Source organism: Stomoxys calcitrans, chromosome 3 (genome assembly GCF_963082655.1).
Source record: "Stomoxys calcitrans chromosome 3, idStoCalc2.1, whole genome shotgun sequence".
In the NCBI taxonomy this organism is placed as follows: Eukaryota; Metazoa; Arthropoda; class Insecta; order Diptera; family Muscidae; genus Stomoxys; species Stomoxys calcitrans.
The window spans coordinates 175,290,333-175,311,829 of record NC_081554.1 but is presented as its reverse complement, the minus strand read 5'-3'; the positions used below and the strand labels follow the sequence as shown (position 1 = coordinate 175,311,829).

Here is a 21,497-nt window from a genome sequence, read left to right as displayed (position 1 = left end):
AGCAGGGGAACATCTCAACGCGGTGTAATGCCTCCTCTACTTTGGAATATAGCCATTAGCAATATCTTATTGTCTCTTGAAGAAAAAGATGTAAAAATGGTCGCGTATGCAGATGACGTGGCTAAAGCGGTTAGGGGAAGGTTTCCCAGAGATATACTTCAGGAAACTCTACTTGCAACAGCAAAGTGGGCTACCGAAAGTCGTCTAGGCGTAAATCCGTACAAGACAGGATTCCTTCTTTCCAGCAGGAGATGCAAGTTGCCTACAGTGGGAACTTTCCCCTTGGCAGGAGAGCATGTTCCATTTATAGAAAACGCAAAATAGCCGGGTGTTTTGTTAGAATTGAAATTGAACTCCAAATCCAACATTTTGGAAAAGGCAAGAAAGGCAACTTTTGCCCTATGCACCTGCAAGAGCGCAAAAGTTGGGGGTTTAGATCGCGTGTCATGCATTGGGTATATATTGCAGTTGTCAGACCTATTATGCTATATGGTGTTGTGGTCTGGTGGACGGCGCTTCAAAAGTCCACCTATTGCTCAATACTTAACCGGATCCAAAGCAGGGCTTGTTTGTGTATCACAGCCGCATTGAGGACGACACCATCGGATGCACTGAATTTAATGCTACATCTAATACCTCTGGACATTGTGGCTACCCAAATTGCAGCGACCACTGTCGTGAGGTTAAGGGAGCTTTCTCATTGGTCATGTGGCGGCTACGCACACTGTGTTATCCTTGATACAATAGCCAATGGTACCTGAGCCGCTTTTTGATAAAAAATCAACAGGATTACGACTGCACTGGTGGGGTCCTTCGAAGATAGTTGTCCTCTTTGGGAAAGGAAATCAGTCCAAAAAAAACCCTGGATAATCGGTGAGATTCCGAATATTGGGAAAGAGGTCCGCAGACTTTCAACAAAGCACGTCGTAAAAAAGCAGAAGTTTATTAGGTATACAACAAAATTACCAGAGCGGTAAAACGTGCCTCCTGAAAGCTTTTCTGCGAACAGGTCGATAGCGTTAATGACGCCACCAAGATAAAAAATGTTTCTCTCAAAAACCCATGGCCAAACTGAAACTTTGGTAGACGACATGGTAGTGAGAGTAGAGACAACGGAGGACATGTTGAGGCTTTTGATGAAAACCCATTTTCCACAGAATACTATCGGACTCACGGAGACATTGGAATCTTGGAATAATGACGTTGATCGAAGGTTTGTAATTATGGAATTCATAGTGAAGGAATCCTTGAGGAGCTTCATACCATTTAAGTCACCCGGACCTGATGGAATATTTCCGGCGTTGCTACTGAAAGAGGCAGACTATCTGGCGCCTCATCTGGCCTATATTTTCACAGTGTGCTAAGGACTTGCTATACTCCGAAAGCCTGACAGGAGGCAAGAGTGGTGTTTATACCCAAACCCGGCAAGGCAAGTTATGCGACACCAAAGGACTCAAAACCATGGAACGTATTGTGGATACCATGATAAAAAGTAGGACATCCAGCGAACTGCTCAAATACAAACAGCATGCCTAGAAGGTCGGTGGAGACTGCCCTGCACGAGTTTGTGCATAAAATAGAAGAGTGCTGCGATGCCAAAACTTACACTTTGGCGGTATGCATTGACATCGAGGGGGCTTTTAACAATGTGCGGACCGACACACTGATCCAATCCTTAGACCAGTACCGGGTGGACTATGCTAAGGAACAGGTGGATAAATTGTGTGTCCCATGACGTAAATATAAGGGAGAGAGTGGAACAAGGCACGCCACAGGGGGCATTTTTTCGCCACTCATATGGGTGATAAAGGACTTATTACGGATGCAGAGGAGGGATTTGAACCCGTCTGCTACCCAGACAATATTAAGAACCCGAAGAATGTTATGGATCCAAACGAGCTATGCAGACCAGACAATACTAAGAACCCGAAGAATGTTATGGATCCAAACGAGCTATGCAGAAGGGCCGAAAGGGTTTTGCATATGGCATATGATTGGGCAAGACCCAGAGGTCTCAATGTTAACCCAGAGAAGACTGATGCATTGACATCGCGGGGGGCCACAGGGGGCATTTTATCGTCACTCATATGTGTGATACAGGACTTATTACGGATGCTGAGGAGGGATTTGAACCCGTCTGCTACGCAGACAATATTAAAAACCCGAAGGATGTTATGGATCCAAACGAGCTATGCAGAAGGACCGAAAGGGTTTTGCATATGCCATATGACTGAGTAAGACCCAGAGGTCTCAATGTTAACCCAGAGAAGACTGAAATATGCCTGTTCACGAGGAAAACGAAGGTGGGCCAATTTAACGCACCACATTTCGTCAATAATAGGATTTCGATATCTAACAAGGATATCAGGAAAATGAATTGGAAGTGTCACATTCAGGAGCGTACTAAGAAGACTCACAGATGTTGGGCACTATGCAGGCGGCTCCAAATGGGGCCTGAAACCGAGGATAGTCCACTGTCTCTACAGGAGCGTTGCTAGACCAATTCTCATATGCATATGGCATATGACTGGGCAATACCTAGAGGTCTCAATGTTAACCCAGAGAAGACTGAAATATGGCTGTTCACGAGGAAGACGAAGGTGGGCCAATTTAACGCACCACATTTACTCAATAAAAAGATTTCAATATCTAACAAGGATATCAGGAAAATGAATTGGAAGTGTCACATTCAGGAGCGTACTGAGAAGACTCACAGATGTTGGGCACTATGTAGGCGGCTCCAAATGGGGCCTGAATCCGAGGATAGTCCACTGTCTCTACAGGAGCGTTATTAGACCAATTCTTACTTATGCCTCAGTAATTTGGTGGACTGCTATTGAGAAAAAGTGCAACATAAGGACCATACAACAGGTTCAGAGAACTTGTTGTCTTGGCCTAGGCGGAGCGAGGAGGACCACGCCCACTAGGGCACTGGAGACTATTCTAGATATCCGACATATTGAGTGTGAGGCAGCCACTGCGGTTATGAGACTTAAGGCAATGGGAGAATGGACTGAGGATGGGAGCAGCTCATACCATTGTGGTATAATCGGGCCGACGATAGGAAACCTGAAAGGAAGGGAAAAGGTTTCCGATCGGATACCTGAGATGAACCTTGAAGTCGAGAGCGAGGCACTGCTGCCATCGGCAGTCTTGGATTGACGGAACCCTATTGCCATCTGGAAGATCATGTTACACGGATGGATCAAAGCTAGAGGACAGAGTGGGCCTGGGGGTCTTCATTGACAACCCAGGGACTGAGATCTGTTTTAGACTGCCTGACCATAATATGGTCCTGCAGGCAGAGATCCGGGCGATCACGGAATGCGTGTAGTGGTGTGGTGCTAACGCGAGGACGTCGACTGTGAACATCTTTACCGACAGTAAAATTGCCATAAGGGCAATAACAACCAGGACGGTAAGGTCACGAACAGTCTTGCAGTGTTAGGAGGAGATTAACGCCTTCTCTGAAGATGGCAAAATCCGAAATGTTTGGGTGCCGGGCCATAACAGAGTAAGGAATGAAAGGGCAGACGATTTGGCGGTGAAGGCCAGAGGACTGCCATCAATAAACTTGGTTAACCCGAAGCCTTTCGGGTCGATGCAATCCGAGTTAAGGGAGTGAGCAACGAATGTGTAGGCAACATTGTTGAACAGCGAAACGGTCGGTAGGACGACGAAAATCCTATGGGGGGATCCAGATCGTGAGAAGACGAGGTTATTACTGAAAGGAAGTAAGAAGGAGGTCAGTATAGCTATTGGTATCACAACGGGACACATAGGACTACGAGCTCACTTATGCAAAATCGGTGCGGCAAGTGATAGCATGTGTAGGGCATGCGGGGAAGATGATGAATGTCCACCCTTTGTGGACATACTTGCGTTGAGCTTTTTCTACACGAAACCACTGTACAGCCTGCCGTGAAGACAAAAAAAAGAACAACCCCCCTTGCATTGTTGGTGTTTGCCTTTTTCAGTATTGCTGTTGTTGCAACAACGTCTTCGTTGCATGAAATCCAATATTTGGCCTTTTTGTTTGTTAGCAACCAAAAGAAGAAGAAAGCCGGTTTTCGTACTTTTCATTTTGCAGTGCAAAAAGAAAAAAAACGCACATTTAGAACTTGCGGAGAGAATACATTTGGTAACGGAAATATGGTGAAAAAGAGCGAAGTGGCTAACGGGGCAAATGGAGCCGAAAATACCCTATACACGTGATGACACAACTCCAAAGTGGAAAACTAAATACGATATACTGTATACTGTGTATGTATATGTGAGGAAAATTCAAAATGGAACAGCTGATCATGTAAATTTACCATAGATGAATCATCCAAAAAAAAAAAAAAAAATAAAAGAAACTAAAAATGATTGCCAGTATTAGGGGGGGGGGGAGGGTCTGGCCAACAAGAACTAAATGCACAAGGATATGGGGAACGGGGGGGGGGGGGGGGGGTCTACAATTAAGCGCTGAGGTAATATTTGGTTACTTAGTTACAAAGAAGGACGGAGCTAAGGTTAGAGGATAAATGTTGGCGACAACAATGTGACGGCGATGAGCACTACGTCGACGGCATCGACTGTGACTGTGGTTGGTGATAGGTCAAATACTATACAAAGCGTTACATATTGTCGCACATGTGTATGATAATAATCGTAGGCAATTTAAAAGAACAATCGTTAAGAGGTATTAGGGAGGTGGGGGCATCATACAGGGGAGCCAATTTTTTAATGACAATGTAAGAAAATCAAAAATATTATGAAAGTTGGGCTTCATACTGCTTTAACATTTTCCAATTTCATATGCGATGGGTAATGAAGTAGGTTATACTACGCTGAAAAAGTTGAAGATCCCCAAAATTTTGTTGATTATATAAAAATTGTTAGGCTCATTGAGTTTTTAAACGGATCAAAGAAAAATTAATTATGCAAACCTGAAGTAGAGTTAAAGCAAGTTTGCTCTAGACCAAAATTTGTTTAAATAAACGTTTTACCTGAAAAGAAAAACATAAAGAAATAGTAAATAAATTAAATTGAAATTAAAATTTAAGTACTAAACATTAAGACCATTTATATCTAACTAAATAAAAAAATTAATAGAAACAAGTAAAAACTTGTTAAGTTCGGTAGTGCCAATCTTTGATTAACCACCACCATGGTTATATTGAATATCAAATTTTTATACCCACCACCCATCATACGATGGAGGTATACTAATCTCGTCATACCGTTTGTAACACCTCGAAAAATTGATCTAGGATCCTATAAAGCACATATATTGTTGATCGTCTCGAAATTCTGATTCGAACTAGCCATGTTCGTCAGTACGTCTATCGAAATCACGATAGCGGTCGAACGCGTAGACCTAGCCGCTTGAAATTTTCCACAGATACTTAATATTGATGGAGGTCGTTGGGGATTGCAAATGGGCCATATCGGTTCAGATTTGGATATAGCTCCCATATAAACCGATCTCCCGATTTGACTTCTTGAGCCCCTGGAAGCCTCAATTTTCATCCGATTTGGCTGAAATTTGAACAAAATTTTCCGTTATGACTTCCAACAAGTACGGTCAAAATCGGTCTATAACCTAATATGGCTGCCATATAAACCGATCTCCCGATTTGACTTCTTGAGCCCATATAAGCCACAATTTTTTTCCATTTGTCTGAAATTTTGCACATAGTGTTCTGTTATGACTTCCAACAACTGTGCCAAGTACGGTCCATATCGGTTAAGAACCAGATATAGCTTCCATATAAACCGATCTCATATAACCGATCCGATAAGCCACAATTTTTTTCCATTTGTCTGAAATTTTGCACAAAGTATTCTGTTATGATTTCCAACAATGGAGCCAAGTACGGTCCATATCGGTTGTGAACCTGATATAGCTCCCATATAAACTGATCTCCCGATTTGACTTCTTTAGCCCCTGGAAGCCTCAATTTTAATCCGATTTGGCTGAAATTCTGCACAAAGTATTCTGTTATGACTCCCAACAATGGAGCCAAGTACGGTCAAAATCGGTTTATAACCCGATATAGCTCCCATATAAACCGATCTTCCGATTTGACTTTTTCAGCCCCTGGAAGCCTCAATGGAGTCAAGTACTGTCCAAATCGGTCTATAACCTGATATAACTCCCATATAAACCGATCTCCAGATTTGTCTTCTTGAGCCCCTGGAAGCCTCAATGGAGTCAAGTACCGTCCAAATCGGCCTATAACCTGATATAGCTCCCATATACACCGATCTCCCGATTTGACTTCTTTAGCCCCTGGAACCTCAATTTTAATCCGATTTGACTGAAATTCTGAAACAACTGTGCCAAGTACGGCTTAAATCTGTGTATAACCAGATACTTTATGTTGGAGTAGGTCGTAAGGGATTGCAAATGGGCCAAATCGGTTCAGATTGCAGATATAAACCGATTTCCCGATTTGACTTCTTGAGACCATAGAAGCCACAATTTTTGTCCGATTTGGCTGAAATTCTGCACAAAGTATTCTGTTATGACTTCCACCAACTGTGCCAAGCACGGTCTTTATCGGTTAAGAACCTCATATAGCTCCCATATAAACTGATCTCCCGATTTGACTTCTTGAGCCCCTGGAAGCCTCAATTTTCATCAGATTTGGCTGAAATTTTGCACTAAGTATTCTGTTATAATTTCCAACAATAAGCCAAGTACGGTCCAAATCGATCTATAAACTGATATAGGTATAAATGGGATTAGGTTAGGTTAGGTGAGTTGACTCGGAGGCTAGTTTGGCCCATTGTGATACCCTAGAGGGAGAAAGAGAAAAGAAAGAAAGTGTGAGACCTCGGACCAGAGGTTATACACGATTAAAAGAAAAGACAGGAGGAGTGGATAACCCGAGCGGGGGGTGAAGAACCGCCCGTTCCTACGCAAGCACGGATCTACCTACGCCGGAGCTTGTGGCACCCCCGTCGGAATCATCCGGTTCCCTCTCATTTCCTGGAATCCCCTAATGCACAGGAACCCATGTCAGCGTCACATCGTGGGCCCGGAGCCTATCCAGAAATTCCAAACAATCCGCGAAGCATCATCTTGAATGCCGCCGCCATACTGTGCATATAAATTCTGAGTTTCGAGGGCGGTAAGCCTCTTACCAGAATTTCTCTTGCGGCCTCTGCAATGGCGCAGACCTCTGCCTGAAAGACCGTACACTCGTCCGACAGTCTCAAAGACATACTGATATTGAGTGCATCAGAGTAGATCCCCAATCCAGTCCCTGACTCCTTCTTGGAGCCATCTGTGTAGATCGAGGTCTCATCTTCCTCAAGTACACCATTCGCCCTCCATTCGTCCCTCTCAGGAAATCGAATTGCGAATACCCTCACTCCAGTGGGCACTGGTGCCAGGTAGTCGGAGATCCTCCTCAGTTCACCCTTCGTATCCACAACACCCAGAATCGAACTGTTGCCGCAACCATCCTCCTTCAGCATGCCGAGTTCCCGCTGCCTAAGCACGACCCTGGCGGCATAGTTCCAAATATAGGCCCCAATGTGCTGCATATCCAGCATCGCCTCCAGGCTGGCCTGCGGTGTTGATCTCAAAGACATACTGATATTGAGTGCATCAGAGTACACCCCTGATCCAGTCTCTGACTTCATCTTGGAGCCATCTGTGTAGATCGAGGTCTCATTCCGAGGCAGGTCAGTCCCTGGCCTTCTCGAACTCCCTAGCACGCGTCCCCTTCCCTGCGGCATTCCACTATACCAGTGCCCCATAGGCCAGTACTGGCCTCACAATGGCCGTATACATCCGATAAATCATCCTGGGAGTCAACCCCCACTTTGTTCCAAACATCCTCCTTCAGGAGTAAAAAGCGCACAGTGCCTTACGGCGTCTTTCCTCGGTGTTCCTCTTCCAGGAGAGTTTCGATTCGAGGACTATGCCTAGGTACTTGGCCTCCTTCGTCAGCCGCAGGGTGATCCCGTCCAAGGACGAGAGCTTGAACACCGGTATCTTATATCTATGCGTAAAGAGCACCATCTCCGTCTTCCCTAGGTTGGTTCTCAACCCATTTCTAGTAGCCCATCGCGACAACCACCTCAGTGACCCTTCCATGATCTCGCTGATGGTCAACATAAACTTGCCACGGACCAGCAGCACGACGTCCGCATTAGCCATAATTTTCGTGCCGTCCCAACCAAGATCCTCAGCCTAAGCGCGATCCACGGCGGCACAGTTCCAAATATAGGCCCCAATGGGCTGCTTATCCAGCATCGGCTTTAGGACGAGAGTCTGAACTCCGGTATCTTATATCTACGCGTAATGAGCACCAACTCCGTCTTCCCTCGGTTGGTCCTCAACCCATTTCTGGTAGCTCATCGCGACACCGTCCTCAGTGACCTTTCCATGATCTCGCTGATCGTCGACATAAACTTGCCTTGGACCAGCAGCACGACGTTGTCCGCATAAGCGATAATCTTCGTGCCGTCCCCACCAAGATCCTCAGCCTAAGCGCGATCCCTGGCGGCGCAGTTCCAAATATAGGCCCCAATGGGCTGTATATCCATCAACGCCTCCAAGACGAGAGTCTGAACTCCGGTATCTTATATCTACGCGTAAAGAGCACCAGCTCCGCTTTTCCTGGGTTGGTCCTCAACCCATTTCTGGTAGCCCATCGCGACAACCTCCTCAGTCAGCCTTCCATGATCTCGCCGATCGTCAACATAAACTTGCCACGGACCAGCAGCACAATGTCGTCCGCATAAGCGATAATCCTCGTGCCGTCCCCACCGGGATTCAGCAGGATTTTATTAATCACGAGGTTGCATAGAATTGGTGGGTATACCCCTCCTTGGGGCGGAGTAGTCACCCGCCTTCTGACCACATTATCTCCCAGGCTCGCATTAATAATCCTGCCATAAAGCATATTATTTGTCCATTGGAGGATTAAGGGGTGAATCCCCTTGTGGTCCAGTGCGGCGACTATCGCCCCTATCCCCACATTATTGAAGGCCCCCTCAATATCCAAGAAAACCGCCAAAGTGTAGCCATTCTGTCGGACCTCCTGTACCACCTCGTGAAGAGCCGTCCCCACCGACCTGCCTTTGAGGTATGCGTGTTGTGCCCCACTGAAGTTTTCCGGTGTCAGTCGTTCTCTCACCTTCAGGTCAATCAGTCTTTCCACTGTGTTCAGCAAAAACGATGACAGACTAATAGGCCTGTAATCCTTCGTCGTACATTGGTTTATTCTTCCCGTCTAGGGGAAAAGAACCATCTTGAATTCCCTCCATGCCCTCGGTATGTAGGACCATACCAGGCTAGCGCTGAAAATCTGTTCAAGCCATGGGAGGGTGACTCTAAGGGACTCCTTGGAGTAAGCATGCCACAAATGGAAACAGGCAGCTGTTGCTACACAGAAGTCATAGCTACCTCTATTTTTATGTAAATTCTGAAAAAAGTGCCGGATTTTGTTGATTTGTGGCAAAAGAAAGCTTAGACAAGCCAAATGGGTACATCTATAGGGTTGCCCAAAAAGTAATTGCGGATTTTTCAAAAGAAAGTAAATGCATTTTTAATAAAACTTAGAATGAACTTTAATCAAATATACTTTTTTTACACTTTTTTTCTAAAGCAAGCTAAAAGTAACAGCTGATAACTGACAGAAGAAAGAATGCAATTACAGAGTCACAAGCTGTGAAAAAATTTGTCAACGCCGACTATATGAAAAATCCGCAATTACTTTTTGGGCAACCCAATAGTTTCCTATACTCATTAGTGATAATGAAATGACCCCTCATTATAATAAAGGCCAATTAAACTGTCATAAAAATTGATAATACAAAACCCCAAGACAAATTGTTTATAAAGACAAATCTATAAGAGATAAGAAAAAACATTAAATTACCAAACAAGACTCCAACGAACTGCTGCCATACAAAATTTGCGGAATAAAAATCATTAGAAATTACAAAAAAAAAAAAATTAGAAATGTGGAACAAATTGCTAATATGGATGGCGCTTTTAGCTCTCATCAACATAGAGGTGAGTTATAAAATAAATTATTGCAATTTTTCTTTTCTACTACAAGACAATTTTCTAGATAACTCTTGGCCTCCCCCAGGCATTGGAGGGATCTGCAAATGATGTTTTCAATGCTGAAAGTGTTAAAGAAACCAAACGTTTTACCTTAGCCAAATTTGCATATGAAAATCTTAGAAGGTCTCTTTGGCCCAAGGAAATCTATCCCAAAATGGCCGAATATATCAGCGGCTTGCAGGAATGGTGTGAAAGAGATGAATCATGGCTAATATTTCCAAAATATCCTCAACTTCAAGAGTCTTTGGACAATTGTCGTATACTTCTTAAAGGCCTAATGGCAAATCCTGAAAATTGCCCCAAACAATTGGCTCTACAAAGTAATCACGATAACATACGCTCTATATTTCAAGATATAGAAGAAGAGAATGTGAAAAATGAGTGGACTTCAAGATATATGGCTTTTGTTTTGGATATCCGTCCGATATTGGTAAAATCTGCCCAGGAATTCTATGAGCAGTTAGCTGATAAAGTCAAATCATACATTGCAAATCTTAAGGAGGAAGAAGCAGCTGAGGGGGCCGATATATTGGCTTGGAATGAAAAATTTACCTCAGATATTGACAATGTAAGAAAAGAAGTGTCGGTTATTGAGTTCATGGGTCTATTTCCAGATGAACGAAGCGTTTTGGAGAACAAGTGCAAAGTTCAGTACAAAAATGTTTTGTAATAAATACAAAAACAAAAAGAAATTTTTTAGTAATATCTAGAGACCTTTTTTTTAATAAATTTTTTTAAATTTTTAAATAAAAGATTTTGACGATTTTTGTGTATAAAAATGTATTTTGTTAAGTTAAAGCTCAATGACAAGTTACTTCCTTTATATAGTCAAGCCCAAGCACTGGACTGATATAATCACTTTACCAGAAGTACGATGGAATGGCAGAGGAATCACAACAACATCGGGTGACGCGTAGCACCATAGCATCGATAAGGATAGGTAGAAGGGCACGTGAATAGCAACCTCGCCGACTATACGCTGCACTCGAATTTCACCACCATGGATTTCACTACAAATTTACAATAACAAACTTAGTTGAAGGGCTTTACTTACAAAATTTTGGCCAATTCAGCCAAAAATTTAAGCTTCTTGGGTCTGTATAAAACTAATCGGGAAATGGGTTTATATGAGTTATAAATCGATTTGGACTATACTAACCACGGATGTTGGAAGTCATAACAGAACACCACTTGCAAAATTTTAGCCAAATTGGATAACAATTGCAGTTTCCAGGGGCTTAAGATCTCAAATCGGGAGATCGGTTTACATGGGAGCTATATCAGGTTATACACCGATTTGGATCATACTTGGCACGGTTATTGGAAGACGTAAGTGAACAGTACGTGCAAAATTTCACTCAAATCGGACAACAATTGCGCTTCCAGGGGCTCAAGATCTCAAATCGGAAGATTTGTTTATATGGGATCTATATCAGGTTATAGGCCTATTTGAATCATACTTGGCACGATTGTTGGAAGATTTCACTGAACACTACTTGCAAATTGCAACCAAATTGGATAGCAATTGCGGTTTCTAGAGGCTCAAGATGTCAAATTGGGAAGTCGGATCATATGGGAGCTATTTACATGTATCCAAATCTGAATCGGTATGGCCCATTTGGAATCCCCAAAGACCTACATCAACATGAAGTATGTATCAACCGGATATCTTTATTCGTTCGACCACTATCGTGATTTCGACTTGGCTAGATCGACTTAAAATCGCAAGACGATCAAGAATATATTGGGTTGCCCAAAAAGTAATTGCGGATTTTTCATAAAGTCGGCGTTGACAAATTTTTTCACAGCTTGTGACTCTGTAATTGCATTCTTTCTTCTGTCAGTTATCAGCTGTTACTTTTAGCTTGCTTTAGAAAAAAAGTGTAAAAAAACTATATTTGATTAAAGTTCATTCTAAGTTTTATTAAAAATGCATTTACTTTCTTTTAAAAAATCCGCAATTACTTTTTGGGCAACCAATATATACACCTCACTATTTCGAGGTGTTACAAGCGTAATGACTACATTAGAATACCCCCATCCTATGGTGGTGGGTATAAAAACTAATAAAAATACAACACACCACTATACAAGGCAGCATGAAGGACGGAAACAGTAAACCAACGCAAAAGACAAGAAGAAGCTCCCACCTGCAAGAGTATGGTCCAGTCAGCCAATTCAGGCCTTTACAGAAATCCTGAATGAAAAGGGGACTAGTAGGAGGGACTCCAGGCACGAAAGAGGTATTCGCCCATAATCCTGACCTTCTCCCCACAATTGTGGGCAGTGACACAAAATGTGTTCGATATTCTTCAACGCGTCATCGCACATCCTGCAAAAGTTTGCCTCTTCTTATGTTCAGCGTGATGTCGAAGATCTTATGTTGCAATCACTGAGAAGATCTCCCATCAATAGTCCGAAGTCATACTTTCTGGACACCAAGATAAACGATGCCCTGTTTCGCGAAATATTCAGCCGCAGGGTCTTTGCCATCCGACAACCGGAGCCCACAAATCACAACGCTGTCTAACCTACCAAGCACAGCTCGCACAATCTGGGATTATCAGCGATTCATTCTTAGGCAGCCGGTCGGCCGCTTCATTCCACGCCACACATTGATGGTCTGGGACTCAAAAGAGCCTGACAGCATTTTCCATGGTTCGAAAAAGGAATTTGCATCTTACAACCAGTGTCGACCTCAAATGTGCGCGATATTAGAGCATTCAGCGCTGTCTGATTTTTCACGTATATCGTGACCGTGCTTTTAGGATCGCAAAGATCTCAGCCGGAAATACACTGCACCCGTCCAATTCAAGGAATTCACTGAAGACTCTTGCTTTGGTGCATCCAATTTAGATTCACCTTCAGCCCAACCCATCAACTGGGAAGGACTCCTCTGGTATATAATTAGTCGAGCTGCCAAGCCTCATCTCCATCCCCCAGCAAAACACAAAAATGCCCAAAAATCAGAGGAATGCCAGGCATTAGCGAAGCCAGCCCAGCTTTCTCGATTGGAGAGCTAAAACCGTTTGAATAAAATCAGAAAATTTTATCAAAAACAATGAAGTTTTTAAAAATTTTTCTACGCTTATGGCGCCAGGTATTTGCCTCGCTCAATCGTATAGTCATCTTTGTTATCACGTAACAAACATGCAGAAGCAAAGGTCTTAGATCCAGTATGGTATTCAACGCTTCTCTCAGGAGACTATTACTTGCCGATGATATCACCACCACTGCGGTACCCTGACCTTTTCGATCATCCTGCGCAGAGCATAGTTGCCAAGCCAGACAACTACAGGTAAGAATCTGCCGAATTAGCGCCGAATAAATCCAGTGTACCCTCCCGTCACCGGCCAAAGCCCCCCAAATTCTTTCTATCGAGTTGTGACTGTAGAAGAGCACACTCAGTCTTCTTTGACCTTCGACGTTACCTCTTTAGCTTAGTTTCTGGGCAATAATCACGCCAAATTTGGTAGGATTTTAGAGCTTAACCTTCAGTAAAAGCGGCAGCTCAATCCTATCCAGGACACCTCTTCTGAAAACACCCAGCTTTTTCCTCCTCGTGAAAAGTAAAAGTAAGGGTGGAGACGACTCCTAATACACGCTTCAGTTAGTCTATTCAGGGTCTTCAAAATGAATGATAAGAGACTTATTGGCTTGTAGTCCTTGGGTAAAGAATTACATGGTCTCTGTCTTCATGATAAAAATCACACTAGCCTCCCGTCACCCAGTCCAGCCAAACTGAGCTTCAAAAATCCATCATAAGGAGTCGGATGGCATACGGTCCATCCTCCTCTTTGCAACATAGCGGGCAGTAAACCATCCGGACCCTTTGACTTGTAAGGTTCACCGCCCTGTCTATCTTCTTCTCGGCACTGTTGTATCGGAGGGACTTCGATCCCACCGGCCACTTCCGAGTAGGGGTGAGCATTTGAGTCGTGTGTTGTGGTGTCACGAGTGAAACTGTGACTGAATTAAAATTCTTCGTGAGTGAGTCAAATCATGCTCACAACACAAATAGCGACTCACGAGACTCTCACGACCCACGAGACATTCACGAGATGTTCACGACCCACGAAACACTCACGGCTTGGGAGTTGTCGTGTGAGACATGAATCCAAATCCAATCACGTGATCGTGCCTCACCGTGATTGAATACAAAATTCTTTCGTGTGCAAGTTTGAGTAAGTGAAATCATACTTACGACACTTATCATGACTCACGAGACGCTCACGATACACGAGACACTTACGACTTAAGTATAAAAGATTAAAAGCGTGCTAAGTTCTCTTGGGAAACCACCACCATTAATTCTGATAAAAAAATGCGAGCTATATCTGGTTATAGACCGATTTGGATCGTACTGCGGCTTCCAGAGGCTCAAGAAGTCATATTAAGAGATCGGTTTATATGGGAGCTATATCAGGTTATATACCGATTTGGGCCGTACTTAACAGAATTGTTGGAAGCCTACTACGCGCAAAATTTCACCCAAATCGGACACAAATTGCGGATTCCAGGGCCTCAAGAAGTCAAATCGAGAGATCGGTTTATATGGGAGCTATATCCAAATTTGAACTGATATGACCCATTTAAAAACCCCAACGACCTTCATCAATATAAAGTATCTGTGCAAAATTTCAAGCGGCTAGCTCTACGCGTTCGACCGCTATTGTGATTTCGACAGACGAGCGAACAGACGTACGGACATAGCTAGTTCGACTCAGAATGTCGAGACGATCAAGAATATTTCGAGGTGTTACAAAAGGAATGACTAGATTAGTATACCCCCATCTTATGGTGGTGGGTATAAAAACAATAACAAAAATTTGTTAATTTGTTTGTTCAAATCTGTCTACAGATGCATAAAGATGAAAAGAACAAACAAGTGGTTATGGAGGACTGATACGTGTTACATTATCTAGCTGAGCACAGCCCGCTCCACCGCCCATTAATTAACACCACGCGAAAAATGTAATTCTTACTTAATACCATATTTTACTCGGAAAACTTTGTGTATCTACTCCCAAATACTATATACCCTTATTTTGTAGACCGTATAGCCAAGATTGGCAAATCATTCCTTTTAAGGAGGAGTTTTGGAATCTCATATTATCATGATCGACCAAAATGGCCATTTGAGTGGATTTTCAGAATGGTGCGGCCCCCTAGGTACTTAGGCCAAATTTTTAATATCAAATTCGTACTCTGCTCTCGAATATCTTTCATTTGGGTCCCATATTGTTCGATTTTATTTTTGGTGTATGCTTTTGGGGTAAGGGGGAGTATCCGCCCCCCTTCCGATACCAACAAATTATATAGCTTATTGCTCCTTCCAGACGATATTTGTTATCTACACCCTAATACCTTTCATTCCCCATATTGCCTCGAACGGCCTACTTTTGTTTTTGGATGGTGCTTTTGTGGTAAAGGGGAGGGTCCGCCGTGTTATACTCGTAAAATGCTCCCTAATACCTTTCATTTGAGTTCCATATTGTCCCGATCGGTCCACTTTTATTTTTGGGTGGTGTTTTTTCGTTAAAGGGGAGGGTCCACCCCCTTACCATATCAACAAATTCTATAGCATATTGCTCCCTCCAAACCATTTTCCAATTCTACTTCCTAATACCTTCCATTTGAGTGTCATATTGTCATTATCGTCCAATATGCCTATTTGAGGGGTTTTTGGGGTCGGGCGGCTCCCTCGGTATGTGGGCCCAATTTTTATTATGAAGTAAGTACTCTTATCTCGAATACCTTTCATTTGAGTCCTATATTGTCCCGATTGGTCCACTTTTATTTTTGGGTGTTGCTTTTGGGGCAAAGGGGAGGGTCTGCCCCCTTTCTATATCACAAATTCTATAGCCTATTGATTCTTCCAAACCATATTCGTAATCTACTCCCTAATATCTTTCATTTGATTCCCATATTGCCATTACAGTTCAATATGCCTTTTTAAGTTGTCTTACAATTTTACTACAATCAAGAATATATTTATTCTGTAGGGTCGGAAGAGGACATTTCGATGTGTTGCAAACGGAATGACTAAATACAATATACACCCCCATCCTATGGCGGTGGGTATAAAAATACAATTTCGCTAAAAATCTACCAAAATCGAAATGGGCCGTCCATCCGACCAAACCCTTAAAATGGAAAATAAATCCTACCAAATTTGGTAGAAAAGGCCCAAAACAGCAACGCTGCTCGTCAGCGTGCTCGTCACTCGCACATCTCTACTTCCAAGCACCTAGGTAAAAGTGTAGCAGACAATAGCTCCAGTTATATATTGGGTTGCCCAAAAAGTAATTGCGGATTTTTTAAAAGAAAGTAAATGCATTTTTAATAAAACTTAGAATGAACTTTAATCAAATATACTTTTTTTACACTTTTTTTCGAAAGCAAGCTAAAAGTAACAGCTGATAATTGACAGAAGCAAGAATGCAATTAGAGAGTCAATAGCTGTGAAAAAATTTGTCAACGCCAACTATATGAAAAATCCGCAATTACTTTTTGGGCAACCCAATAGTACTAAATGTATTTTTTTTTTCTAAATTTTGCTAAATTATTTTCTATCCTTCTTTGCTATTTGGATGTGACTAAATTAAATTTTAATTTTAAAATTTTGTAATTTTTTTTTATTTACATAATCCTCCACATATATTTTTTATATTGAGAACAAGAACAATATCTAAGGTTAAGTGTGAATAACCGCATAAACTGTTATACTAATGACAATCGATCCAAAAGAAGGCATGAGTTAATAGTTGGTTGCCATGGTTTCAAACACGAAAAACGTAAGGAATATTACAAAAAAAAAACACACACACACACCTAAGTATAATTTTTGCATGCTATATAAAAAATGTGTATAAAAAAATATATAAAAATGAATGTCAACATTGCAGTCTTAATTCATATAATTAAGTCTATGCTAGTTTGTTCAAGGAAAAAAGAAATAATTTAAAATTAAAAAAAACATTTAAACTACTGTAACATAATATGGGATAATATGGAACAAAAAAAAAACTAAACTGCCTTATCTCACATATACTCTCAGCAAAGTACCGGCCTTTTGTGACAAACGGAAAGGATATTTTCAAAGTAGACAAAAAATAGAAAAAAAACAACAACAAAACAATGTAGGCATTGAAAAAATTCGTATTGTTCGTGTCAGTGCGAAGAACAAAAAGTTATCCAATGCACACACGTAGACACAAACACACACATATACTCCCAAATGCTGCTTGAGTGTGAAACGATTGAGTTATTGACATCCTCATGTATCCATCCATCCTTCCTTGCTAAAAGCATGAATAAATTTCCTCCCCACCGAAAACAAAAAAAAAATTAAAAAAAAAAAAAACAGCGAAGTAAAAAAGAGTGAGTAATAAGGACACTTACACACACACACACAAACCCAACCAACAAAGAAACTTTTCGAACAACACCAATAAAAGAGAACATAGATGGAAAAGCTATAAATTCTATATTGCCAAAGATGAAAAATAAAAATAGATAAATGAAACGGCATGGCACAAAAGGCAGTAGTAGCACGAGGAAACAGTAAAATATGAAAACAACAACAACTAAAAAAAGAGAATATACGTGTTTGTGAAGGAAAATGAGAAAACAACCACCTGAGTGTATGAGTAATATTAATAGAAGGAATAAGTAGAAAAAAAGATAAAAGATAAGTAGAAAAAAACACACCAACAAAACCCCAACTTCCTGAGTTGCCATTACAAAAAAATTAACAGAAAAAATAAACAAGAAAAATAAAAAAATATATATATAAATTAAAAAAATATATGGAAAAAAACCAATAAAAAATATAATAAAAAAAATTAAAAAAATAATAAAAAAAGTATAGAAAACAATAAAATAAAAAAAATGAAAAATAAAAAAAATAATAAAAAATAATAAAAAATAATAAAAAAAAAACAAAAATAAAAAAAATTAAAAAAATAAAAAAAAAAACAAAAATAAAAAAAACCAAAATAAAAAAAACAATAATAAAAAAAAACAAAAATAAAAAAAAACAAAAATAAAAAATAAACAAAAAAAAAAACAAAAATAAAAAAAAAACAAAAATAAAAAAACAAAAATAAAAAATAAAAAAAACAAAAAACAAAAATATAAAAAAAAAACAAAAATAAAAAAAAAACAAAAATAAAAAAAAAACAAAAATAAATAAAATAAAAAAAATAAATAAAATAAAAAAAAATAAATAAAATAAAAAAAAAACAAAAACAAAAACAAAAATAAATAAAATAAAAAATAAATAAAATATAAAAAATATAAAGAAAAAAAAAATATTAAAAAAAATAAAATAAATTAAAAAAAAGTAAATAAAAAAATATACATAAAAAATAAACAAAAAAAAAAATAAACAATAAAAATATAAAAAAATTTATATAAAAAAAGAAACAAAAACCAAATAAATAAATAAAAAAATAACTAAACAAAAATAAAAAAAAAATTAATTAAAAAAAGTAAATAAAAAGAATTAATTAAAAAAATTAAAACAAATAAATAAAAATATATAAAAAATTTCAATACAAAAATACATTGTTTATTTATATAAATATATATATATAAGAATTCAAAATTAAATAAAAAAAAACTAAATTAAATAAAAGAATATCAAAATAATTAAAAAAAATCAAATGAAATAAAAAAAATAAAACTAAATAAAATACAAAATTAAAAAAAAAAAAACAAAAAAAAAAATAATATATCAATAAAATAAAATAGAATAATAAAAAAATTAAAACAAAAATATACAAAAAAACATAAAGTAAAAAAATGATACAAAACGCACAAAAATTTAAAAAATAAAAACATTTAAATAAATAAAAAAAAAATAAAATAACAAAAAAAATTAAAATAAAAAAAAAATAAAATAATAAAAAAATAAATAAATAAATAGAAAAAAATTAACAAAATAAATAAGTAAATAGAAAAAAATTAAAAAAATAAATAAATAAATAAAAAAATAAATAAACAAAAAAATAAATAAACAAAAAAATAAATAAATAAATAAACAAATAGATAAAAAAAAATTAACAAAAGAAAAAGAAATAAATAAATCAAAATACAAAAAGTAAAATTAAAAACCTAACAAATAAAATATATAAAAACAAGAATAAAATAATATAAAAAAATGTCAATCAAAAATTACAAATAAACAATATTAAAAAAAATCAAAAATAAAAAATAATATAAAAAAACACAAAATTACTAAAAAAAACCAAAATTAAATTTAAAAAATCAAATTATATAAAAAACAAACAAAATTATATAAAAAAACAAAATTAAATAAATAAAACAAATTTAAATAAAAAAAAAAAACAAAATTAAATAAAATAAAAAAAATCAAAAAAAAAAATTAAATTAGAAAATTTATAGAAAAAATTAAAAAGTTTTAAAAAAAATAAATAAATAAAATAAATAAAAAAATATAAATAAAAAAAAAAAATTAAAAAAAAAATAAATAAAAAAAAATAAAAAAAAAAAAAAATAAATTAAAATAATAAAAAAAACAAAATGCCGTCCATTTGTTCATTCCATTCGATTTGCCGATATTATATGTGTAAGGATGAATCACTGTTTCAAAAATTTTCCTTCCTCTGTCTAGAACGAATAAATCATCCACAAAATAACATTTTGCAATTGAGTTAGTGAGAGTGTAGTTACTAGTTTTTCGTTTTTGGTTGGGAAAAATTGTCGGTTTTCCATACTTAATTATAGTGTTTGTAGATATTTTTATGGCTATATATATAAAAAACTAAAATAATATAATAAAAAAATAAAATAATATAATATAAAACAATAAAATAATATAAAAAATTGAATAATATACAGAAAAATAAAATAATATAACAAAAAATTATAAAAAAAAATTAAAAACCCAAAAATATAAAAAAATAAAAACAAGAAAACCAATAAAATAAAAAATATGTATAAACAACATTAAACAAAAAATCCAAAAAAAAAAAAAAAATAAAAAAACAAACGTAAAAAAAACCAAATTAAAAAAAAACAGAAATAAATAAAAAAAAACAAAATTAAAAAAAAAATACAGAATTAAATTAAAAAAAATACAAAAAAATTAAATAAGAAAATAAATATAAAAAAAGTAATAAGAAAAAATAACAAATTAAATAAATAAAAAATAAATAAATAATTAAAAAATAAATAATTAATTAAAAAATAAATAAATTAATTAAAAAAAAACTAAATAAAAAAAATTAGAAAAAATAAAAAAAGAAATGACAAAAAATAAAAAGTACAAAATTAAATAAAAAAAATAAAAAAAGGAAAAAAATAAAAAATAAAAAAGGAGGTAATAGAAAAAAAATAAGTAAATAATATAAATAAAATAAATAAAAGATAACAAAAAAAAAATAAATAAAAATTAACAAAAAAAAAAATAACAAAAAAATATAACAAAAAAAAAACAAAAAAAAAAATAACAAAAAAAATAACAAAAAAAAACAAAAAAAAAATAACAAAAAAAAAACAAAAAAAAAACAAAAAAAAAATAACAAAAAAAAATAAATAAAAAATAACAAAAAAAATAAATAAAAAATAACAAAAAAAATAAATAAAAAAATAACAAAAAATTAATAAAATAAAAAAAGAATAATTTTATTTTTTATAAAAATAAAAAAATGTACGAAAAATAATAAATGAAAAAAATTAAACAAATAAAAAAAGATAAAAACAAAACAAAGTAAACAAAAGAAGAAGAAACAAAGCAAAGCAAAAAAAAAAAATAAAATAAAAAAAAATAAAATAAAAAATAAAATAAAAAAAAAAAATAAAAAAATATAAAATAAAAAAATTAAATAAAAAAAAATTAAATAAAAAAATTTAAATAAAATAAAAAAATAAAATAAAAAAAATTAAATAAAATAAAAAAATAAAATAAAAAAAAAAATAAAAAAAAATAAAAAAAAAATAAAAAAAAAAATTAAATAAAAAATAAAAAAAAAATAAAATAAAATAAAAAAAAAATAAAATAAAAAAAAATAAAATAAAAAAAAATAAAATAAAAAAAATAAAATAAAAAAATTAAATAAAAAAAATAAAATAAAAAAATAAAAGAAAAAAATAAAAGAAAAAAATAAAATAAAAAAAAATTAAATAAAATAAAAAAAATTAAATAAAATAAAAAAATAAAATAAAAAAAATAAAATAAAAATAAAAATAAAAGTACAGATAACAAATATAAATAAACAATACTAAAAAATATAAATGAACAATATTAAAAATATTTATAATTAAAAAATAACAAATGGTAACAAAATAAAATAAAGCGAAAAATAAAAGAAAGTAAAAAAGTAAAAAACAAAAATATAAATAAAAAAAAACAAAAATATAAATATAAATAAAAAAAAAACAAAAATATAAATAA

General features: G+C 36.2%; 2 protein-coding genes across 2 annotated transcripts in view; one reads left to right on the top strand and one right to left on the bottom strand.

Annotated features, from left to right (window-relative positions):
* LOC106092455 (stathmin) overlaps positions 1 to 21,497 on the bottom strand; it is a 426,400-nt gene that overhangs the window by 163,357 nt on the left and 241,546 nt on the right. The gene's annotated exons all lie outside the window — the stretch shown is intronic.
* Positions 9,873 to 10,829, top strand: LOC106092490 (uncharacterized). The gene is made up of 2 exons (XM_013259378.2): positions 9,873 to 10,021; positions 10,080 to 10,829. The coding sequence occupies exons 1-2, from the start codon at positions 9,968 to 9,970 to the stop codon at positions 10,743 to 10,745; spliced, it is 720 nt and encodes a 239-aa protein (XP_013114832.2). The 5' UTR covers positions 9,873 to 9,967; the 3' UTR covers positions 10,746 to 10,829.